Consider the following 26,413-nt stretch of genomic DNA (forward strand, 5'->3'; position numbering starts at 1 on the left):
GCACTTGAGTTGCTGTTAAGCCAGATTAGCACGCCATTGAAGGAGAAGCGTGTTGCAAGATGGAAATACGAAAATAAGCTGTTTATTCCTAATTTATTACATTACAGGCATACAAGTTTTCTCAAAATGTTTTATGTTTCCATTCGTGCATACATTATAGAGGTATATAGAAGGAATACGAATAAAATGTGGTATAAATGACAACATATTTCATCTTTCAAAGCAGAAGGTACAGCATTTCTCCGATACTAAGAAACTAGATATTATGTCATTGGATAAAAAAGTCTCTAATGGCACATTTAACATATGACAGAGCTTCTGACATTATTTTTTCTTTGAGGACTTAGGGTTTACAGGCATAGCATATTTCTCCCACTATCTGGCAGTTTCTTGTCCTAGTTCTGTTACTACAGAAATCCTGGAGGCAAAAAAATAATTCAAATATTTTGTAAATCATGTGGAAAAGGGATACGAAACAAACATCATGCTTGCGACGCATCTGACATTCTCCTTTCTCGCCGCTTGGAGCGGTAGTGTCGCTCCTGCTGTCAAATGGGAACAAAACACTGATTTCCATATAGAGATCACTGGAACAAAACTTTTACTGGCGCGTGTGTCGCTTCTGTGATTTTATATCTTTGGTGTGAAGTTCAATATCTGTCGTAACAATGTTTGTAAACTTGTTGTTTGTATTCGAAAATGGCTGTTTGAGAGTTGAGTGACAGCTGCCATTGGAAGTTGATAGTCAAGTGCCATTTTTATTTGAAGAATCGCCCTGATCCTTGGGACTGCACAGAATAATAGCACAAAGCCATCGTGACGGTATGAAGTACTTGTAGTGCTTCATATTGTAGTTAAAGTTCCGCAATTGATTTTGTAAAATTCAGGTTTCATTATTGGCGCAGAAGAAATAACACTATTAAATTCAAAGGTACCAAACTTATTTGGCACTATACGTGCTGTTCAGTATGATATTCGAATAACATTTCACTAGGCTATCCTAGATGATGTGACATCAGCTCGAAAATTAATAGCTGAAGTCAGGTTACCTTCCATTCAGAAGGCTGTCGCATGCAGCGCCTGTACATTGAGTATTCAATGAACTGTGGATGAAGCCCGACTAACAGGCATTCCATGCATTAATCAAAAATGATAGTGCACTGAGAATGGCTAGTTTCTAGCTGAAGTCTCGATCTGTCGATAAAATGTAAAAAGGACGAGTGATAGCTGAAATCTATTATTTCCAATAGCTGAAGTATTCGCTGTTGTTTATAGAGATGCCAAGGGTAGCAGGTGTCCCCCCTCGACTGTCTCCAAATCCAACGAAATTTGTTGTGAAGGTTTATTATTGTCTTTGATGGTCATAAACCCAATTTCAGTACAGTATCTTCGGTGGTTGCGCTTTTAGGGGCTTTTAAAGTGAGGCTACTCATATTTGCATCACATATGAACGTGCAAATGTGCCACGTTTGCCAGGCTTTTTTAAAAGTCCTAACAACCATTTGGTCATTTGCTTTAATAGACATAAACAACGTTTTATGCTGAATCACACTGTGGCAAAAATTTGGGGTTTAGCCACATCTTAATACAGGTACAGGCCTCCAAAGTGGCTTAAAAATTTGACGTGCTACTGTGAGAGCCAAGGTTTGACCGACCACCGCTTCTTTTCATATAAACCAATCACAACAAAATTTCAGAGTGTTGTACCTACCTATGCTGCCTATATATGCATCGAATTTAATTAGCAGTGGCTGCCTAGATGAAAAACTACGCATCTGCAACGTAGGCCAAAATTTTCTAGACGCAAATTTTGGGGTATTTTTGGAAGGCAGTATCTCAAATCTGTCTTGTTCATTCCTTTTTTTTCTTACCACAGCGTTGAAGAGCATGCTTTAAGCTTTCAGAGCTATATTGTCTAATTTATGGATCTTACATATTGATGAGTAAGAATACATTTGAAAAGTTATTATTTTAGCACTTTGAGAAGATTGAAAAGCGAAATGTTTTTCTCGTTAAGTCCCATAATTATTATTATTTTTTTTAAATTTGAGTATATAAATCAGTTTCAAACACTAATTTAAAATTTGCCATAAAACAAGTATAATACATAACACAGCAAATTTGCAAAACAAAAACACTAGTCAGTTCCATTTTTGGTTAACTAGTTGTAGAATTTTGTCAAGGACAGATTGAAGAAAACTGTATTGTCTTTCTGATTATGATGTTGAAGGTGCTTCTAAAGTCATGACAGTATGTTGCTCAGGAATCCAGCAGGTGTCTTTAGGAGTTGGCCAGTGGAAGGAATGAGCAGAACGATGTGGGTGCATAAAACTGATGAGGACATATTGTTGTTCATGTGAAACTTCACACACTTTTCCAACCCCACCAAAAATTGTTATACACATGTGCAACATACTGTCCTGGTTGTTAACTTGCAATTGAGATTCCTGGAATTTCATCATCTGCTTCAGAGGCATGAACTATGAATGCTGTTGCATCATTGGAAATTCTGCTTACTCAAAGCTGATTACAAGTAATTGTCTAAAATTGATGATTTTCTCTTGTTCCAGATATTGTATGTCTCATGTCAAACCTTGTTTTTAAAAATATTCTTTTGGTACATAAAAAAACTTCATGCCTGGAATAATATGATCACAGAATTTGAACAAATCATATGGAGTCAATATTTGGGGCTTTTGCAAACTAGCACAGGCTGCTAGACTTTTTGCTGTTCCCCCAGTGCCAGCACAAGGCGATTTACTGTGGCTTGTTCCAAAAAAATTCATTCACCAGTGATGCCAAAATCCTTTTCAAGCAGACATAAATTGATGGAATTTCTGAAATTTTTGTACTAAGTAGCTGAACCATCACTAAAGAAATAAATGTTCTTAATGTTTGCAATCTTTGTCTGTATTTATTTATTTCATGTTCCGTAGATCTCATATTGTGAGCACGTCACATGAGATGTGGAACGAGTCAAACATACAAAACAACAAACATACAAAAAGATACAAATCAGTCTTCATTAAATATATAAAAAATGTTCTATGTAACTGCATATAGGCCCTAGGTAATACAAGGTTTAGATGAAAAACAGATATTGTACATATAACAGCAGATTTGAGTGTTAATACAAAATTTCATGTTTTAATTTGGAGAAAAATTGCAAGCACATTTCTTTGTTAACAAGGTGGATAATTCTATCTAAATGCTATTTCCCTTTTTGTATCATAAAACTCTTCTAATGTATAAACAGACATATTTAACAAATATTCCTTTAGTTTTGCTTTAAAAAGAGATTCATTTTCTCTTAAATATACTATTAGCTTTATTTGAAAGGCGTGGACAGCAATGATTATCATGACAGAGACAATTGATGATCATACAAATGCTGATAGTCTGACATTCTTTGCCACCAAAATAGATAACAAATGGATGTAATGTGGCCTGACTATGCTCCTAATGAAATCCTTGCTCAGCATCTTGAATAACGAATGAATAATTCTTAGACTTGCACTCAGCGAACAGTCTACCCGACGGGAAGCCCTAGTCACACGAAATTTACATTTTTATCGGTATTAATGATTCATTTTCTGCAGTGTTTCTTTTTAGCTGCTTAAGGTATAAACTTTAGCGTTTCGTCACAAAGTGATAGCTTCTTAAACCAGTAATTTTCGAAATCAGTGCCTCCATGAAATCTTGCACAGTGCTCTGACACGTCTCCAATGTCTGTCTGTCTGTCAGTGTGGACCCATTGCTTTTATTGCATTGTTTCTTCAGGGTCATCATTTTTAAAAGTGCCTTCAAAAAAAGCATCTAGTTGCCTTTTTTCTGGACATTCCTCACAGTGTTGCAGCATACAATCTTTTGATTCCAAACTGCATACAGTTTAATTCTCAGAACCTTGTAGTTGTCTTGGAAGGATGTTTCTGAAGCCAACATTAATTTGACGTTTTGATGAATTACACATACACATACAGAATGTGATCCAGATGCACCAACTGCAGTACCCTATTTCCATCTAAGCTCACACAATTTTTAGAATCTCAATTGATTTCCACATTGCTTACAATAAATAATGAATATTTCTTTCATATTAGAAAGGAGCAGATGTTTCTGCTTTTGAATCTGTTTCCCATTTATTCTTACTGCAACACAATCCTTTTAGACTGGGCATAAACGAGAAAACTTATCATCTCCAAAACAAGTGAGGACATTTTGTTTTACTTCATCATTGAGCTTTTCCCCTTTTTGATTGGCAGGTGCTGCCAAAATTCCATCTTCCATTCTAGTTTTCTAGACTTCCTCACCATTTTAGTTGAAACAGCAAATTCCTTAGCCATTTTTAAATAGTCCAGCTATTTTGGCCACGGTCAAAATATGAACTTTACTGAAATTTCTTGAAGTCTGAAGCTTATGTTCTTCAATTAAGATGTCCATGTCTTTATATTTATGGCACCCTTCTGTTTGCATTTGAGCAATAGCTACATGACTCACACCAGCAGCTGTGGCTGTTACCTTAGCAATGCTGCCTTGGGCTTTCAGAACTTATCACTTTACGTATCCCATTGAATCCCTATTGCTGATCCATTAAAGCTTTAATGGTGACTATCCGCATGATGGTAATGAAGTATTAGCAGTAAAGCAAGCATCAACAACATCCATGTCTTCAGGAGATGGTTATTCTTGCTTATTGTGGTAGGATGATTTTTTTTGGGCCACTTCGTGTCTACATTTGGTACAAATTTTCTGACCAGGATTAAAAACTTCATTAACAGTCAGTAACTTCAACCTATCAGACGTTGCAATGCTTACTGCTGTTAAAGCCTTCTTGGTTACATGCTTTTCTTTACCAAATGGGTTGTAGCGAGTCTTATGCAAGAATAGAAATTTTGTCATCCACAAGGCATTATGGTATGAACAAATTTTGGCATCTTCAGTAAAATCAAGCCCATACGCACTTCGTAGAAGCTCCTCGTCCATTGGTGACATTTCCTTAACTGATTGTAGTTGAATTTTGTCATAATAGAATGGTGACGACTTATGAAAATCAGCTCCATCTAATCCACCAAAGTAGCTAAGTGCAAGGGTCTCTTGGTTCATTTTATACAATAGTTTATTAACCTATTACAAGCAATTTTGAAAGCTGATGAGTATCTGGGTTTGAAGAGTAGAAGATTCAGTCTTGTTTGTGTATAAAATATACAAATTAGGCCTTACCTTCAGCTACAACAATGACTGTTGGTTATCCAAACACTCAGAACACAACACTAAGGTTGTACATTGTCAACACCAAAGATTACACTGCATGGAATACTGACACTGTGGGGACTTGCCAATAATAAAAGCAACAATTGAAAGTGGTGATTCAGCAATGTATCCCTGCTGTGAGCCTTAAAAAAATGTTGCTGCTTTATAATGCCGATGGAGACTGATTGACAATGCATATATGCAGCACCATGCATTGTAGGGTTAAAATGTTCTAAAGCAACATTGCATTCCAGTGATCTTCTAGATCTTAAGAGCATTTTGTGAGGTTTTATTATATTTATATTCTATACTGTAAAATAATGCAAAAACACGTTTTATTAGCATAGTTACATTCCCTAAACTTCAGGGAAATCTAATACTATTAAGAGAAATTACAATAATAAATTATTTGATTTACAACTTAAAATTTTATTAATTTTTTGTATTTATCAATAATCCAAATTTCCCTACTTTTGATAGCAATTCTTACCAATCAGTATGCAAGATCCAGAAATTAAACAATATGGCTTCAAGACTTTAATGCATGCTCTTTCCATCTGTGGTAAGAAAAAAAGGATTGAACAAGACACAGTGGGGATATTGCCCCCCCCAAAAATACCCCCAAATTTGCGTCTAGAAAATTTTGGGCAACTTTACAGATGTGTGTCTTTTCATCTAGGCATCCAATGTTAATTAAATTTGAACCATATATAGACATCATAGGTAGGAATAGCCCTCAGAAGTTTTGGTGTGATTGGATTATATGAAAAGTAGCAGTGGACGTCAAACCTTGGCTCTCAGAATAGTGCACAAAATTTTTTAGCCTCTTTAGAGGCTTGTATCTATATTTAGGTGTGGCTAAATTCCAAATTTTTGCCATGGTGTCATTCAGTATAAAACACTGTCTGTGTATAGAGTGGGGACACTTTTTAATATTGGTCCCTTTGACTTGGAATGATCCTCGTTCCTTCTCTTTTAACGCTATTTTGCACGTGAAGAACTCTTGGTATGTTACATGCCTAATTAGTGGACAGCTTTCACCTAAGCCCTTAATGCATAAACCAAGTGTTTTATTTATGACTTGTTTGGTTATTTCTCAGTATAGAAGTATAAAATGCTGTAAGGCATTGTGACTGCCTGACAGTAATTCTCCATTGGAGATACAATATCAGGCAGTCTAATTTTGACTTCGCCGTAATGTACTTAGCAGGAATATTTTATACATGGATTTAAGGCTGAATATGGACTCAATAGAATCGACACATGAAACTTTTTGTAGTTCTTTTAATTTTCCATTGATAATGAAGATCATAAAAGAAGCTTCTCCACCTCCTATTTCACACTATTAAGTATCCTAGTCCCACATAACTGTTATTTAACTGAAATTAATAGTTTGCTCAACCACTGTTCTGTCACACTGCATCACATTTCCGTCCAATTTCACTGTTGCCAGCATTCTCAAAAATTTTAGAAAAAGTAATGTACAATTGGCTTTATAACCATCTTATCTCAAATAATATACTGTCAGAGTCACAGTTCGGATTTCTAAAGGGTTCTGATATTGAGAAGGCTATCTACACTTACAGTGAAAATGTGCTTAATTCATTAGACAAGAAATTGCAAGCAACTGGTATATTTTGTGATCTGTCAAAGGCGTTTGACTGTATAAATCACAATATATCCTTTTACATAAATTAGAATACTATAGTGTAACAGGAAATGCTGCGAAATGGTTCAAATCTTATATTTCTGGCAGGAAACAAAGGGTGTTATTAGGAAATAGACATGTATCAAGCTATCAGGCATCATCCAACTGGGAACAATTACATGTTGGGGTCCCACAAGGTTCCATTTTGGGACCCTTTCTTTTTCTTGTGTATATCAATGACCTTTCATCAGTAACATTACCAGATGCCAAGTTCGTTTTGTTTGCTGATGATACAAACATTGCAATAAATAGCAAATCAAGTGCAGTCTTAGAAAGACCAGCCAATAAAAAATTTGTGCACATTAATCACTGGTTGAAATAATTTGGCTGAAGGTCACGGTTAAAGCAGGCTCAGACATGGTAATTGGATGCCTCTATAGGCCCCCTGGCTCAGCAGCTGTTGTGGCTGAGCACATGAAGGATAATTTGGAAAATATTTCGAGTAGATTTCCCCACCATGTTATAGTTTTGGGTGGAGATTTTAATTTGCCAGATATAGACTGGGAGACTCAAACGTTCATAACGGGTGGCAGGGACAAAGAATCCAGTGAAATTTTTTTAAGTTCTTTATCTGAAAACTACCTTGAGCAGTTAAACAGAGAACCGACTCGTGGCGATAACATATTAGACCTTCTGGTGACAAACAGAAACGAACTATTTGAAACAGTACGCAGAACAGGGAATCAGCGATCATAAAGCGGTTACTGCATCGATGATTTCAGCCATAAATAGAAATATTAAAAAAGTTAGGAAGATTTTTCTGTTAAGCAAAAGTGACAAAAAGCAGATTTCAGAGTACCTGATGGCTCAACACAAAAGTTTTTGTCTCAAGTACAGATAGTGTTGAGGATCAGTGGACAAAGTTGAAAACCATTGTACTATATGTGTTAGATGAGTATGTGCCAAGCAAGATCGTAAGAGATGGAAAAGAGCCACCGTGGTTCAACAACCGAGTTAGAAAGCTGCTGCGGAAGCAAAGGGAACTTCACACCACCACAAACATAGCCAAAGCCTTGCAGACAAACAAAAATAATGCTCAGCGAAATGTAGTTTGAGGAGGGCTATGCAAGTGGCGTTCAATGAATTCGAAAGTAAAGTTGTATGTACTGACTTGGCAGAAAATCCTAAGAAATTTTGGTCTTATGTCAAAGCGGTTGGTGTATCAAAACAAAATGTCCAGACACTCTGTGACCAAAATGGTACTGAAACAGATGATGACAGACTAAAGGCTGAAATACTAAATGTCTTTTTCTAAAGCTGTTTCACAGAGGAATACTGCACTGTAGTTCCTTCTCTAGATTGTCGCACAGATGACAAAATGGTAGATAACGAAATAGATGACAGAGGGATAGAGAAAAATCAAGATCGCTCAAAAGAGGAAAGGCCGCTGGACCTGATGGGATACCAGTTCGATTTTACACAGAGTACGCGAAGGAACTTGCCCCCCTTCTTGGAGCGGTGTACTGTAGGTCTCTAGAAGAGTGTAGTATTCCAAAGGATTGGAAAAGGGCACAGGTCATCCCCGTTTTCCAGAAGGGACGTTGAACAGATGTGCAGAACTATAGACCTATATCTCTAACGTCTATCAGTTGTAGAATTTTGGAACAAGTATTATGTTCGAGTATAATGACTTTTCTGGAGACTCGAAATCTATGCTGTAGGAATCAGCATGGATTTTGAAGAAGACTTATCATGTGAAACCCAGCTCACGCTATTCGTCCACGAGACTCGGAGGGCCATAGACATGGGTTCCCAGGTAGATGCCGTGTTTCTTGACTTCCGCAAGGCGTTCGATACAGTTCCCCACAGTCGTTTAATGAACAAAGTAAGAGCATATGGACTATCAGACCAATTGTGTGATTGAATTGAAGAGTTGCTAGATAACAGAACGCAGCATGTCATTCTCAATGGAGAGAAGTCTTCCGAAGTAAGAGTGATTTCAGGTGTGCCGCAGGGGAGTGTTGTAGGACCGTTGCTATTCACAATATACATAAATGACCTTGTGGATGACATCGGAAGTTCACTGAGGCTTTTTGCGGATGATGCTGTGGTATATCGAGAGGTTGTAACAATGGAAAATTGTACTGAAATGCAGGAGGATCTGCAGCGAAGTGACGCATGGTGCAGGGAATGGCAATTGAATCTCAATGTAGACAAGTGTAATGTGCTGCGAATGCATAGAAAGAAAGATCCCTTATCATTTAGCTACAATATAGCAGGTCAGCAACTGGAAGCAGTTAATTCCATAAATTATCTGGGAGTACGCATTAGGAGTGATTTAAAATGGAATGATCATATAAAGCTGATCGTTGGTAAAGCAGATGCCAGACTGAGATTCATTGGAAGAATCCTAAGGAAATGCAATCAGAAAGTAGGTTAAAGTATGCTTGTTCGCCCACTGCTTGAATACTGCTCAGCAGTGTGGGATCCATACCAGATAGGGTTGCTAGAAGAGATAGAGAAGATCCAACGGAGAGCAGTGCGCTTCGTTACAGGATCATTTAGTAATCGCGAAAGCGTTACGGAGATGATAGATAAACTCCAGTGGAAGACTCTGCAGGAGAGACGCTCAGTAGCTCGGTACGGGCTTTTGTTGAAGTTTTGAGAACATACCTTCACCGAGGAGTCAAGCAGTATATTGCTCCCTCCTACGTATATCTCGCAAAGAGACCATGAGGATAAAATCAGAGAGATTAGAGCCCACACAGAGGCATACCGACAATCATTCTTTCCACAAACAATACGAGACTGGAATAGAAGGGAGAACCGATAGAGGTATTCAAGGTACCCTCCGCCACACACTGTCAGGTGGCTTGCGGAGTATGGATGTAGATGTAGATGTTCCTAGCCAATTCTTTGTCACTAAACTTTGAAAAAACACACTACATGCAGTTCAGAACTTGTAAGGGGTGTCCCACGAGTATACGCCTAACATACAATGACAAGCAGATAGAAGAAGTGGACAGTGTTAAATTCTTGGGATTACAGCTTGATAATAAATTCAACTGGGAGGAGCACACCACAGAACTGCCGAAGCATCTTAACAAATCTCTATTTTCAATGCGAATTGTGTCGGACATGGGAAATATAAAAATGAAAAAGCTGGCATACTATACTTACTTTCATTCCATAATGTCATATGGGATTATTTTTTGGGGTAATTCATCAAGCCAAGCTAAAGTTTTCCGAGCTCAAAAACATGCAGTAAGAGTTATATGTGATGTGAACTCAAGAACATCCTGCAGAAGCCTGTTTAGGGAACTAGGGATACTAACTACTGCTTCCCAATATATTTATTCCTTAATGAAATTTGTCATTAAAAATAGATCACTTTTTCAAACAAACAGCTCAATTCATGGAATCAATACTAGAAATAAGAATAATATTCACAAGGATTTAAAGTCACTTAGTCTTGTACAAAAAGGTGTGCATTATTCAGGAACACACATTTTCAATAACTTGCCAGCAGCCATAAAAAGCTTAACAACCAATGAAATTAAGTTTAAGAGAATCCTAAAGGATTCATTGGTGGCCAACTCCTTCTACTCCATGGATGAATTTCTCAGTAAAACCAACTAATATAACTTCTGCACAATTTCAGTGCAGTAATGTGTTCATTGTAAATGTGTGTGTGTGTGTGTGTGTGTGTGTGTGTGTGTGTGAGTACAATCTAACTTCTGCACCATTTCTGTGCTGTAATGTGCTCATTGTATTATAGTAGTTGTATTACACGTTTATTACCTTATAAATAAATTAAAAAATTATTTTATTTTAAATTCAGTGCATTAGTGTTTGTAAAATAACTCTTTCATATAGTGTTCATTAAAAAATGACTATCATTTCACTTGGGACCTGTGGAATGGTACATTAGCTTATTTGTTTTAGTTGTAAATATTTGTCATGTATTGTTGTTTTTTTTTTGACATGTTCTACATCCTGGAGGACCTTCTCACTTCAGATCAGTTGGAATGAAAGTAAATCTAATCTAATCTAAACTGAATCACTTATCCTCAAACAGAAAATACACTGATGAGCCATAACATTATTCCACTGCTATCTTAATAGCATGTAGCCTATCTTAAGACTGCAGTACAGCAGTGATTCTGCATGGTGTGGATTCAGTGAGCCCTTACTAGATATCTGGAGATATGTGGCACAGGACAGCTATGCACAGGTCACATAATTCCCATAAATTTCAAGGTGGTGGTTTTTGGGTGCGGAGCTGACATACAATAATGTAGCAGGTGTGTTCCATTGGGTTCATATCAGGCAAATTGGGTGTCTAAGACATCAGTATGACTTCGCCAACACGCTCCTCAAACCTGTGTAGTTTGCTTCTGATTATGTGACTGCAAGATGCCATTGCCATTGAGAAAGACATAAAGCATGAAGTGATGAATGTGGCCCCTTGGTAATGTTCACATAGTCCACAGCAATTGTGGCACCTTTGATGATTACGAGAGGTCCCATGGAAACCCAGGTGAATAATACTGCTCCCACTGACCTGTTTCTGTGGGACATTGCACATTTTGAGCAGCCATTCACCTGGATGATGGGGAATCCGGTCATTGCCATTGGCCTATTGTAACAAGAAACATGAGTCATCCAAAAAGGTGACACATTTCCATTGATCTGTAGTCCAGTCTCTATGATCCCATGCCCACTGCAGTAATAAACGATGATATTATTTGGTCAGCAATGGTATGTATAGGGGTCCCTGCTTTAGAACCACACGTTTAATCTTGTGTGCCGAACTGTGTGCTCCAAAACAATTGTGCCTGCACCAGAATAGTACTCTTTTATCATATTTGTCATAAATTGCCATCTACCCTGCTCTACAGAGTGAGCAGTCTCCAACTAGCATGTAATGCGATGTGGTTGTCCAACATCTTGTCATATACTCGTAGGTTTTTCACCATCCTTCAACCACTGTCCATAGCTGCTTGTGACAGTAGCACATGAACAGGTGACTAGCTTTGCCATTTCTGAGATACTTCTCTCCATGTGTTAGGCCATACATCTGCCGTTTGTTAGTGTCTTTTATGTCAGTAAGGTTTCCCCATTTAAGATGTGTATCATTGCTGGAATGAGTCCCTATTTACTTCTTCTCCACATACACACTGTTCTTACTGCTCATATGCCCACAACACTAACAGCTGACATACAAGCTCACAGTGGGCATTGCTGATAATGTTTTGGTTCATCTGTGTATGTTGTATTGAAATTATTCTGACAGATTAAAAATGTACACTGCATTGGGGCTTGAACTCTGATGTTACTGATTGAGCTATTTGACTCAACTTAACAGATGATTATGTCAGTGCCTCTTTCATACCCTCCCCAATGCTACAAACTTCCCTCTGTACCCTGCTGGACTGTTTTTCCTGAGGGGAACAATGTTGCAGAAAGTTGTAGAACCGCAGGTTAAATGTTTTTGTAAAATGTTTGAAAAGTCGGAGAAAGGTCTTGTCAGACATATATACTGAGCTGAACTATGAACCTTAAAGTGAAGTTGTTCAAATTGCTGCTGATTGAAGGCAAACATGTGATATCTCTTGCTCTGCAGCAAATAGTTATCAGGATATTTCATCACGGTGTACAAATTACTGCAGAATAAAATATTTATTTTTGCAATTGGTGAATTCCATAATTCTTGGCTAATGGGGAAGGATGAGTGGCATCTATACGAGTGGAATTGCTTGTGGTAGATGTCATTGTAGATAGGAGAAATTGCTTAATTGTCTGAGCATTTGATATGTAGGCCCTTATAGATGGTGCCTAAATTGAAAATATATATTTAAAAGTCAAGGTGTATGCAAACCATAGAGCAGCATTTTGTATCAAACTAAACAAATCTTCTGCAGAAATCTTTTATGTGGGATTTATGGGCCTACAAGAAACCTGAGAGGATATGATTTTGGTATGATTGAGGCATTCCAAGATGCTTAGATGTGTTCCTCTTGCCTTTTCATTCATTTATTTATTCCATCATGCATATATCCACCTGCTCATCCATCCATCTCTCTGTTCTCTTTTGTACATCCCAACTAGAAGGAGAAACTGTGTGGATCTGGAATGAGTCAACAGTCAGACAGTTCAGATCGATGTCTTTAGTCAGACCAGTACAGTAATGCGAAGACTACCTTCCAACTTAGAAGTTGTTATTTCTGGATAACTAGAAGCAGTAACAGAGGGTCTGCATGATTACATTCAGTTACAGTGACAAGGCCAAACATCGCCAAGAACAGCTAAGTTATCTTAGATATCATTGTAGATTTATGGCATAAAAGGGAAGTAGTGGTTGAGAAGGAAATGAAACAGGGTTGTAGCCTATCCCCTGTTTTATTTAATCTCAGCACTGAGCAGAAGGAAAGAAAGGAGAAATTTGTTAAGGGAATTAAAGTTCAGGGAGAAGAAATAAAAACTTTGAGGTTTTCCAGTAACACTGTAATTTTGTCAGAGACAGCAAAGGACTGTACCAAAATTAAGTACCATTTTGTAACCTACTCTTAATGTTATTTGTTATTTCATATTGTATTACCACCTCTTTGTTATAGTGCCATCCTGTTAAGCAAGTGTTTATTTGCAAGCATGTGTGTCAACTATAATTAAGGTACCACAGATGGGAAACAGTTCCTGCTAATCTGAATGTTTTGACTGAATTAATTGTAGCATTCATTTACTATATTCACAACAAACAGGATACTGCATCAACACTGAATTATCACTGTATATCTCAATGCAGTTTGTGTGTATTCAGCTAAAATCAATGAAATAAATTAGTAAGAGGGCTGTTAATTTGAAAAAGTTGCTGTCTTGTCAGTTGTACCAAGTAGCTGATGTTTAAAAACTTAATTTTCTTGATGTGGTCATCAGTCCAAAGAGTGGTGTGTTGCAGTTTTCCATGCTACTCTGTCATGTGCAGGTCTCTTCATCTCTATGCAACTACTGCAATGTACATCCATTTGAGCGTACTTAATGTATTTATTTCTTGGTCTTCCTCTACAATTTTTACCCCCCCCCCCCCCCCACACACACACACTTCCCTCCAATACCAAACTGACAATCCCATGATGTCTCAAAATGTGTTCTATCAATGGATCCTTTCTTTACTCAAATTGTGCCACAAATTCCTTTTCTCCTCAATTCTACTCAGTGTCTCCTCATTAGTTATGTGATCTACCCATCTACTATTCAGCATTCTTCTGTAGCACCACATTTGTACTCAGAATAATTGCTGGAACCCACCCACAGTCATCCTGCAGACATCTATTTAAGGATCTAGGGATCCTCACAGTAACCGCACAGTATATATATATTCACTTATGAAATTTGTTGTTAATAATCCAACCCAGTTCAAAAGTAATAGCAGTGTGCATAGCTATAACAGCAGGAGAAAGGATGATCTTCACTATGCAGGGTTAAATCTGACTTTGGCACAGAAAGGGGTAAATTATGCTGCGACAAAAGTCTTTGGTCACCTACCAAACAGTGTCAAAAGCCTGACAGATAGCCAACTAACATTTAAGAATAAATTAAAAGAATTTCTAGATGACAACTCCTCCTACTCATTGGCTGAATTTTTAGATATAAATTAAGTTGGAGAAGAAAAAAAAACCTTAAACATTAGTGTCATGCAATATTTTGTGTAATGTAATATCTTGTACAGACATCTTTTATTAAACTGACACATTCCACATCATTACGAAGTGCCGTATTCATGATCTATTAATCTAATCTAATCTAATTTCAAAAGCTTGTATTCTCTTCTTTTCTGAACTGTTTATTGTGCAAACCACTTCCATACATGACTACTCTCCAGACACAAATCTGTAAAGAAAGCTTCCTGGCACTTAAATCTATATTTGATATTGACAAATTTCTCTTCTTCAGAAATGCTTTACTTGCTATTGCCTGCTTCGGCCATCATCAGTTATGTTACTGCACAAATAGCAAAATTCATCTACTACTTTTAATGTCTTATTTCCTAACCTAATTCCCACAGCGTCACTTGCTTCTGTTTAACTATATTCCATTACCCTTGTTTTGATTTTTTTGGTGTTCCTCCTTTCAAGACACTGTCCATTCCATTTAACTGCTCTTCCAAGTACTTTGCTGTCTCTGACAGAATTACTGTGTTACCGGAAAACCTCAAGGTTTTTATTTCTTCTCCCTGAACTTAATTCCATTTCCAAATTTCTCTTTTCTTTCTTTCTGCTCAGTGCAGAGATTAAATAACACTGGAGATAGCCTACTACCCTATTTCACTTCCTTCCTACTACTGCTTACCTTTTATGCTATTCAACCACTATAACTGCTGTCTGGTTTCTTTACAAGTTGTAGATAACTTTTCACTCCATACTCATACTACATTCAGAATTACTAAGAGTGTATGCAAGTCAGCATTGTCAAAAACTTTCTCCAAGTCTACAGACATTACAAACATAGATTTGCCCTTCCTTTGCCTATCTTTTAAGATAAGTTGTAGGATGAATATAACCTTGCACATTCCTACATTTCTCTGGAACTGAAATTTATCTTCCCAAGATTGACTTCTACCAATTTTTCCATTTTCCTGCGTCTCATTTGTGTCATTAATTTGCAACCATGTCTTCTCAAAACTGATTTTTTGATAATATTCACAGCTGGCAACACTTTCTGTTTTGGAGTTGGAATTATCACATTCTTCTTGAAGTCAGGTTATTTCATCTGTATCATACACTGTACACACCGTGCATATCAGTAGTTACATCAGTAGTTATGACAGAATGTTGTCTACTATTGGGGTCATGTTTCAGGTTAGGTCTTTCAGTGCTCTGTCAAATTCCTCTAAAAGTTTCGGTGTCCAGGGTCACCACATTGAGCACCTTTGAATGTTCTATCTTGGGCAATGGTAAAGGAGAGTCAAAGTCAATTTTGTGTGATGTTTTTACGTGGTTTTTATTTGTTTTCTGATAATTCCAGCAAGTGGACGAGTTTGTGATCCCAGGCTCAAAGTCAGTGTTGTGTTATTTAATTAATAACATTGTGTTTAAGTGAATGGTACACTGTGATACATTTTTGAATAGGCCTTTTGGAGAGGAAATGAATTACCAAATAAAAAAATACAGGGTGCCATTGAAAAAAGTCATTCTGCTGTTCATATCTTTGTAAAAAACAAAGCTACTACAAAGGCAATCATGTTGATTTATGTCCCCCTGATGGCTGAAAGAACATTTGCTTGAAACTTTTTGTAATTTGCATGTCGACAAACAGTTATTTAGAGTGGTCAAGATAAATGGGAGTGTGGAACAGCAGCTGGTCGATGAAATGTAATATTACTGTACAAACAGCTGTTATTTTGATTGTTTTATTAGGCAACCAGTTTTGACATTCCAGTCACATGATTTTCAGGCCTGTTGCATGAGTGACACCAGACACCGCTCATGCATCTATAAGACAAGGCACCAGGCTGCCAGGCTGCTGATAATGATATATGGTTCCGTAGGTATCTGAACTTCGTGCGCATGTGTTCTCTTCACACACATGACAGCAACTGTTGCTCTCATATGTGTGAAGAGAACACATGCTCATGAAGTTTGGATATCTGTGGAACCAAACACAGTTATTGGTACCTTGTCTCATAGGTGCGCGAGCGGTACATGAAGTCATTCATGTGGCAGGCCTGAAGGTGACGTGATTGGAATGTCAAAACAGATTACCTAATAAAACAATCAAAATAATGGCTGCTGGTACAGCATTATTACAGCTTAATTCTTAGCAACCAGTGCATTCATTTCATAATGTAAAATATTCATATACACATTTTTGTAATTCATTGGTGTTATGAATTTAAAAGTTCAAATTTATTACACATAGGTCTTGTAGTTTGTCAGATGTTTTCTTTTTTGCCTTTATTAATAGTTTAATTTGATGCAACAAGATTAAAAATTTCACGATTTAGAAGTCTATGGATCCACTAATGTTTCAAAATAAAATTTTTACATTACTGAACATCTTTATAAGATATTTGTATAATATTATAGTTCAGTTACATAGTTGTCTCCAATTACTTATACGTTTCTATACTACAGCAGGAACTGCAAATCAGTGTAAAGGGCCACTATGATTCAGCTGGACGCACCGGATCCCTTGAGAACACCTTTGCTGTCAGTTGCTGCTCGTACCGGCAATATCAATGCTGTCAGTAAACTGCTGAAAGATGGACGAAGGGCAGATAATGTTGATAACCGTGGCTGGACAGCACTGCATGAAGCAGCCGCAGCAGGACATGTTGAGTGTGCTGTACTGTTGCTGAGTCATGGTAATGCATATTCAAAATGCAGAAAACTTTTTATCTTTCTACAATATATCTTTTAGGTCCTCCATCATCATCATTTTAAGTTTTTATGCCAGATATAAAGTTAGCTAATTCCTAAAACCACACTTTTTCTATCTCTAAGATGTATGTCCACATTTTGTAAAAAACTCACAAAAACATTTTATCAAACTAAAATTTATTTTTAGAAGAAAGAGCATTTCTTAAACTATTTTTCTACATAATTGTCACCACTGTCCAGACATTTGTCATAGTGGGAAACCAATTTTTCTATGTCTTCTTCACAGAAAGATGCTGTCAGTGAAGACTCTTTATTGAGTCATCATTGTTGTGAAAATACCTTCCTCTGTGGTAGTCAGAAGACGCAACATCAGAGTTGTATGGCAGGTGATCCAACTGCTCCTCACAGAGTTGTTGAATAAGGATTTGAGTTATACCGGCGGAATGGGGACATGCATTGTCGTGAATCTTGATGCCTTCCTAAGAGACAATCTTAACTCATTCCAAATTAATAATCTAAGTGTAGACCAGATGTGGCTTAAATTCAAAGAAATAGTATCAGCAGCAATTGAGAAATTTATACCAAATAAATTATCAAACGATGGAGCTGATCCTCCTTTGTACACAAAACAGGCTAGAACACTGGTGCAGAAACAACGAAACAAACATGCCAAGTTTAAACAGATGCAAAATCCCCAAGATTGGTGATCTTTTACAGAAGCTTGAAATTTAACACAGACTTCAATGCGAGATGCTTGTAACGTTTCCACAATGAAACTTTGTCTCGAAACCTGGCAGAAAATCCAAAGTGATTCTGGTCGTATGTGAAGTATGTTAGTGGCAAGAAACAATAAATGCCTTCTCTGCATGATAGCAATGGATATACCATCAAAGACAATGCTGCCAAAGCAGAGTTACTAAACACAGCCTTCCGAAATGCCTTCACAAAAGAAGACGAAGTAAATATTCTAGAATTCGAATCGAAAACAGTTGCCAACATGAGTAACGTAGAAGCAAATATCCTCGGAGTAGTGAAGCAACTTAAATCACTTAATAAAAGCAAGTCTTCTGGTCCAGACTGTATACCAATTAGGTTCCTTTCGGTGTATGCTGATGCATTAGCTCCATACTTAACAATCATATACAACTGTTCGCTCGACGAAAGATCTGTACCCAAAGACTGGAAAGTTGCACAGGTCACACCAATATTCAAGAAAGGTAGTAGGAGTAATCCACTAAATTATAGGCCCATATCATTAACGTCAATATGCAGCAGGATTTTAGAACATGTATTGTGTTTGAAGATAATGAATTACCTCAAAGAAAATGCTCTATTGATACACAGTCAACATGGGTTTAGAAAACATCGTTCCTGTGAAAAACAACTAGCTCTTTATTCACTTGAAGTGCTGAGTGCTATTGACAAGGAATTTCAGATCAATCCGTATTTCTGGATTTCCAGAAGGCTTTTGACACTGTACCACACAAGCGGCTCGTAGTGAAATTGCGTGCTTATGGAATATCATCTCAGTTATGTGACTGGATCTGTGATTTCCTGTCAGAGAGGTCACAGTTCATTGTAATTGACGGAAAGTCATTGAGTAAAACAGAAGTGATTTCTGGCGTTTCGCAAGGTAGTGTTATAGGCCCTTTGCTGTTCCTTATCTGTATAAACGATTTGGGAGACAATCTGAGCAACCGTCTTCGGTTGTTTGCAGATGACGCTGTTGTTTATCGACTACTAAAGTCATCAGAAGATCAAAACAAACTGCAAAACGATTTAGAAGAAATATCTGAATGGTGCTAAAAGTGGCAGTTGACTTTAAATAACAAAAAGTGTGAGGTCATCCACATGAGTGCTAAAAGGAACGCATTAAACTTCGGTTACACAATAAATCAGTCTAATCTAAAAGCCGTAAATTCATCTAAATACCTAGGTATTACAATTATGAACAATTTAAATTGGAAGGAACACACAGAAAATGTTGTTGGGAAGGCTAACCAAAGACTGTGTTTTATTGGCAGGACACTTAGAAAATGTAACATACCTACTAAGGAGACTGCCTACACTACACTTGTCTGTCCACTTTTAGGATACTGTGGGATCCTTACCAGATAGGACTGACTGAGAACATCGAAAAAGTTCAAAGAAAGGCAGCACGTGTTGTATTATCATGAAATATGGGAGAGAGTGTTACACAAATGATAAGGGATTTGGGATGAACATCATTAAAAGAAAGGCATTTTTCGTTGCGATGGAATCTTCTCACCAAATTCCCATTACCAACTTTCTCCTCCGAATGCGAAAATATTTTGCTGACACCGACTTACATAGGGAGGAATGATCACCAAGATCAAATAAGGGAAATCAGAGCTCATACGGAAAGATATAGGTGTTCATTCTTCCTGCGCACTATACGAGACTGGAATAATAGAGAATTGTGAAGGTGGTTCGATGAACCCTCTGCCAGGCACTTAAATGTGATTTGCAGAGTATGCATGTAGATGTAGATGAAACAGTGTTTCATAGTTATTGTACCGCTGTGACTGTTTCATTCCTGGGAAGGATCTGAACAAGCAGAAAATGATGCAAAAAATGCTGTTAGCAGTGGCTGTCTTCACTGGCACCATCCTTCTATGAAGAAGGCATAGAAAAGTTAGTTTCCCACTATGGCAGATGCCTGAACAATGGTGTTAACTATGCAGAAAAACAGTTTAAGGTATGCTCTTTTTTCTAAAAACAAATTTTGGGTCAAAAAATGTTTTAAAAGAAACACCCCCCCCCCCCCCCCCCCCCCAAATGGTTCTTACTTTCCAGATATGCCTCATATGTGGATGAGTATGTTCTTTCATGTTAGTAAAAGGTACAGTTTGTTTTGTACTGATCATTGTAAATTGTTTACAAATAACATCACTATTAATACAGATGTAACCATATTGTGCATAAATTGCAAACATCCCTGAAAACAATAACAACAACATCAACTACTACTACTACTACTACTACTACTACTACTACTACTACTATTTCTATTAAAATAATACTGTATTAATGTAGGCATTTGGAGGCCTCTACAATGAGTAATGCATGTTTTTCCTATATTTAAGTAAGATTGCTGGAAACCTGAAACCTTTGAAATTATATCTTATTACTCTCTTTCATAAAAGTAACAGATTATTTATGCTGTGCTACAGAAGTCTTTTCTACAACTGGTAAATGTTGGTGCCTTCAACCTAAATTTTAAGGGGAAAGAAATTAAAGTGAAGGTAGAGAAGATTGATTGCAGACCTGTACTTGAATCAGAAGGAATGGGTATGAATTACCATCTTCTCCTTCATTTCTGTTCCTTGAATTTCTCCTACTATTTCCGTGCCCATTATGGCTATCCTCCATCCAACCATTCCTTGAATTTCTACTATAATTAGTTCTGTTCATCTTATTTACCTGAAACTCTCTCCCTGATTGATTATCATCATCAAAATTCCTTCTACGATCTTCCACTGAGGGCTTCACCCTCTCCACTTTATCAACATAATTCAAAAAATCACCAATATAACCCCTTGGGGCAGGTACAAGCAATTCTCTAACTTTCTGAGGCAACTTAGTTTCTAAACCCATAATTATTGATTCACTACCTAGGCCATTGTCCAAATATTTCAGTTTGCTTATCCAAAACACAGAAACCTTTCATAGTACCCTTCATAGGGTCAAATCTCTCTCCTCCCCTCAAAATTCTCTGCCACTTCTCTTTGGACCAATATTCATCTAAAAATGCTTTCTTAAAGCGATGCCAAGAAGTACCTCAGCTGCCCATCCATAAGCACCCACTTTCAAAAAAAACTCTCGCAAAAGACATTTCCTCTTTATCATTCCGTGTTTCAGGCAAATCATTAAATTCCCTAATGAAATCCAGTGGATGCCCTTCCCCATATGGTTCAAAATTATTAAATTTCTTACAACTAACAAATGATGGACTGTTTGGGACACTACACACTCTATGCTTTAGATTATGTACCTCTTCCACCTTTTTCTCCATATCAGCCAATTTTGAATCTACATTTCTATTTACTTTTACCAATTAATGCTTTTATTATCTCATCTACAATAGGGCTTTCATACCCATCATTCAAAGCTACATTCATGTCTGTTTTATAACCACTATTGTCTACCGAATCAGTCCCCATTAAGTCTTTCTGTTCACTTAAAAACTTAACCTCTACACCTTTGTCATCAATTTCATCACTCCCCCATTGTCCATTCTTCCCCATTCGTTAAGGCCACTCATTATGCATCACTTAATATAAAATGGCCTTTGCTATGAATTACCTTATTTTTAAAATAGAAAGAAACATTCCACATGGGAAAATATATTAAAAACAAAGATTCCATGACTTACCAAATGGGAAAGTGCTGGTAGATAGGCACAATAAAAAAACACACAAACACACACACAAAATTTCGAGCTTTCGCAACCCCCGGTTGCTTCGTCAGGAAAGAGGGAAGGAGAGGGAAAGATGAAAGGATGTGGGTTTTAAGGGAGACGGTAAGGAGCCATTCCAATCCTGGGAGCGGAAAGACTTACCTTAGGGGGAAAAAAGGACAGGTATACACTCGCACGCGCACACACACACACACACACACACACACACACACACACACACACATTCATCCACACATATACATACACATATTTAAAAAGAAAGATGATGAGACTTACCAAACAAAAGCGCTGGCAGGTCGATAGGAACACAAACAAACACAAACATACACACAAAATTCTAGCTTTCGCAACCAACGGTTGCCTCGTCAGGAAAGAGGGAAGGAGAAGGAAAGACAAAAGGATATGGGTTTTAAGGGAGAGGGTAAGGAGTCATTCCAATCCCGGGAGCGGAAAGACTTACCTTAGGGGGAAAAAAGGACAGGTATACACTCGCACACACACACATATGTGTATGTGTGGATGGATATGTGTGTGTGTGCGAGTGTATACCTGTCCTTTTTTCCCCCTAAGGTAAGTCTTTCCGCTCCCGGGATTGGAATGACTCCTTACCCTCTCCCTTAAAACCTATATCCTTTTGTCTTTCCTTCTCCTTCCCTCTTTCCTGACGAGGCAACCGTTGGTTGCGAAAGCTAGAATTTTGTGTGTATGTTTGTGTTTGTTTGTGTTCCTATCGACCTGCCAGCGCTTTTGTTTGGTAAGTCTCATCATCTTTCTTTTTAAATATATTTTTCCCACGTGGAATGTTTCCCTCTATTATATTCATATACATACACGAGCAGACATATTTATTTTTCACTGTGCTTTGCCTTTAAATATATTATGTGAGCTCCATTGCTTTTTAGAAGCACTTTAAACTTTGGTAGTTGGTGACTAGGATTTTAATAATTCATCGGTGATGGTATTTATTTGGATCTTACACTAATACTTTGGGGTTTCCTACATGTATCGTATGAAATGGATGGAGAGTCACATAATACAGGGTGATTCAAAAAGAATACCACAACTTTAAAAATGTGTATTTAATGAAAGAAACATAATATAACCTTCTGTTATACATCATTACAAAGAGTATTTAAAAAGGTTTTTTTTTCACTCAAAAACAAGTTCAGAGATGTTCAATATGGCCCCCTCCAGACACTCGAGCAATATCAACCCGATACTCCAACTCGTTCCACACTCTCTGTAGCATATCAGGCATAACAGTTTGGATAGCTGCTGTTATTTCTCATTTCAAATCATCAATGGTGGCTGGGAGAGGTGGCCGAAACACCATATCCTTAACATACCCCCATAAGAAAAAATCGCAGGGGGTAAGATCAGGGCTTCTTGGAGGCCAGTGATGAAGTGCTCTGTCACGGGCTGCCTGGCGGCCGATCCATCGCCTCGGGTAGTTGACGTTCAGGTAGTTACGGACAGATAAGTGCCAATGTGGTGGCGCTCCATCCTGCTGAAATATGAATTGTTGTGCGTCTTGTTCGAGCTGAGGGAACAGCCAGTTCTCTAACATCTCCAGATACTGTAGTCCAGTTACAGTAGCACCTTCGAAGAAAAAGGGACCAAAAACTTTATTGGCTGAAATGGCACAGAAAACGTTCACCTTAGGCGAGTCACGTTCATACTGAGTTGTTTCCCGCAGATTCTCAGTGCCCCATATACAGACATTGTGACGGTTGACTTTCCCGTTAGTGTGGAAAGTTGCTTCATCACTAAACACAATCTTTGAAACGAAAGATTCATCTGTTTCCATTTGAGCAAGGATAAAATCACAGAAATCGATTCTTTTAATCTTATCAGCTGCAGACAGTGCTTGAACCAATTTCAGACGATAAGGTTTCATAACTAACCTTTTTCGTAGGACTCTCCATACAGTTGATTGTGGAATTTGCAGCTCTCTGCTAGCTCTGCGAGTCGATTTTCCTGGGCTGCGAACAAATGCTTGCTGGATGCATGCTACATTTTCATCACTCGTTCTCGGCCGTCCAGAACTTTTCCCTTTGCACAAACACCCATTCTCTGTAAACTGTTTATACCAACGTTTAATACACCACCTATCAGGAGGTTTAACACCATACTTCGTTCGAAATTCACGCTGAACAACTATCGTCGATTCATTTCTGCCGTACTCAATAACACAAAAAGCTTTCTGTTGAGCGGTCGCCATCTTAGCATCAACTGACGCTGACGCCTAGTCAACAGCGCCTCAAGCGAACAAATGTACAACTAAATGAAACTTTATAGCTCCCTTAATTCGCCGACAGATAGTGCTTAGCTCTGCCTTTTGTCGTTGCAGAGTTTTAAATTCCTAAAGTTGTGGTATTCTTTTTGAATCACCCTGTACAATAAATCATTGTGTGCACCCTGCACGCAGCTACATGGTTAGTGTAGCAACCCTTTTTTCTATCCTGACTTCCGTATCTTGCATGAAAGTAGGAATGTTAATTTATCTATACATTGACTGGCATTGAAGAGTTTTGTTTTATCCCGGCTAGTTCTTAAATTAACCCCAGTGAGTCACTACACATATTGTCTTCCTAGTTCTGAAGAAAAAACCATTAGTAAATTAATACTAGTGTTTTCAATAGAGTCTCATTCACTTGTTTCATTTACTAGTCTGCAGTTTATTCTTGGTGAAAATCATGTAACCTAATTATTTATGAACCTAAATCGAAGTAAAGTTCAAGACGAATAGTCAGATTCAAATTAACATGTTATTTTATTTAACAATAATTATTAATAAATCAGTTCATTCATACAATCACATTCAAAGGTTTTTTTTGAATAAGTATCTAATCTGGAATCCCGTCAATATCAGAGATACTAAACAATGTTCTGTTACTTTCGATAAAAAGATTGTTCCCGTTTAATATCCCGTAAACTGTCACGAACTATGATTACTAGTTGGGTGAAGTAAAGCTTTTCCACTATCACAATACAAATTCCGAATCTGTCCAAAAATCGTTAATTCCGTAAGATATTTAAATCTTCACACGAAGTGACGTTAAAGTCAGAGAGACTATTGATCATGTCCCCGTTCCTCTAATATGACAAAAGTTCTAATTCTGATCTGAAATTAATGCTTCTCATAAAACAATCTCGTTGCGATTTATTCTTGTGCCCTGGTTTAATAAAGCTCCTATTGTTGCTTCCTAATGCTGTACGTCCTAATTGATTTCGAACAGACTAGAGGATAGAGACTGGAGTATCATAATTGCATTGTATGTCTATTTATACTTTAGTAAACGCCATCTTTGGTGTTCAAGACCTACGTTCTGTGACTATAATATTGATTTTCTCATATATAAGAATAACTAATAATTTAACCATTTCTATCGTTTATCTCCCCTCCCATGCTTCCAAAATTTATGTATATTTTCGAAAATTGGCAACATTTCAGTCCATCTTACATGGTCCTTCAAAATGTGAGCCCTCATAAATCTATTCAACTCTCTAAATACCTGCTCTATCGGGCTACTTTGAGGTCTGTGCTTGGAGATGAAGGTATGCTGGATTTTCTGTTCGGACATCACTTGCTTCCAACGTTTACTAATAAAATATGATGCGTTATCTGTAACTACTCTTTCTGGTTTCCCTACACCATAAATTTATTTATTCACAAATATCCTCAACATAGGTCTTACATTCGTAGTTCTTATAGGATATAACTTAATAAATTTCGAAAACACATCATAAAAACCTATCACGTATCGAAAATTTCCCTTCACAATCGGCCACAGCCCGATTATATCACACGAAACCTATTCCAGTGGTCTAGACAGAATGATAGGATGTAATTCTACTTTATTACTGATATTACTTGGCTTAGTCTTCTGACACAAAACACATCTAGACAAAATTTGTACTGCATATTTTCTCAAGTTTGGGTAAAAACAATATCTTAATAATTTGCTTACACATTCCTTTACACCCTTGCATCCCCAAACTAAATGAGTATACCAAATAAACATAGTTGAACATTCAGTAGGTACGCATATTAAATAGTTGGAATCTGCGTTTTTACGATAGTACAATGTCCCGCCGGTCAGCTGATATTTATTGCCATTCACGCTACTCACTTGTTTCAGAGATCATATTATATTGCCCCACTTCTTATCAGCACATTGCAGTTCAGTGATTTTGTTACACATTTCATCAAACTCCTTTTTATAAGATGTTGATCTAATTAAAAATAATTTAAAATTGTGTTCACTGTCGTCATAATTATTTTCTTTTAAACCTTTAGGTAATCAGGACAACGCATCTGCTACTACGTTGTCTCGACCCTTCACATGTTTTACATCGATCTTATACTCTTGCAACAGTAGTACCCAGCAAGTTAACCTGGCATGTAACATTTTATTGGATAACAAGAATGACACTGTTAGATGGTCACAGTAAACCATAATCTTTTTACCATAAACAAAATATCTATATTTCTTCAATGACAAGGCAATGGCCAGAACTTCCAGCTTGGTAGTACTATACGACCGTTCACACGCTGATAGAATTCTACTTGCAAAACTGATAATTCTAATAGTATTAGGATCATTCTCGTTCTCCATTTGGAATAGAACACTACCCAGTCCGACGTTTGACGCGTCAGCTGCAATGCAAAAATCCTTTTCCGAGTCCGGATGC

General features: G+C 37.4%; 1 protein-coding gene across 4 annotated transcripts in view; it reads left to right on the forward strand.

The window, feature by feature from the left end:
- The first annotated feature begins 669 nt into the window (after positions 1 to 669).
- The window catches only part of LOC126171962 (ankyrin repeat and SOCS box protein 3-like), a 255,336-nt gene continuing 229,592 nt past the window's right edge, over positions 670 to 26,413 (forward strand). The window contains exons 1-2 of one of the 4 annotated variants that reach the window (XM_049920840.1): positions 670 to 931; positions 17,032 to 17,261. In XM_049920840.1, the coding sequence (XP_049776797.1) occupies positions 17,063 to 17,261 (199 nt within the window). In that variant the 5' untranslated portion in view covers positions 670 to 931; positions 17,032 to 17,062. The remainder of the gene's footprint in view (positions 932 to 17,031; positions 17,262 to 26,413) is intronic. The other 3 variants (XM_049920841.1, XM_049920843.1, XM_049920842.1) reach the window with 3 other exon arrangements.

This window comes from Schistocerca cancellata, chromosome 1 (genome assembly GCF_023864275.1).
Source record: "Schistocerca cancellata isolate TAMUIC-IGC-003103 chromosome 1, iqSchCanc2.1, whole genome shotgun sequence".
Classification (NCBI taxonomy): Eukaryota; Metazoa; Arthropoda; class Insecta; order Orthoptera; family Acrididae; genus Schistocerca; species Schistocerca cancellata.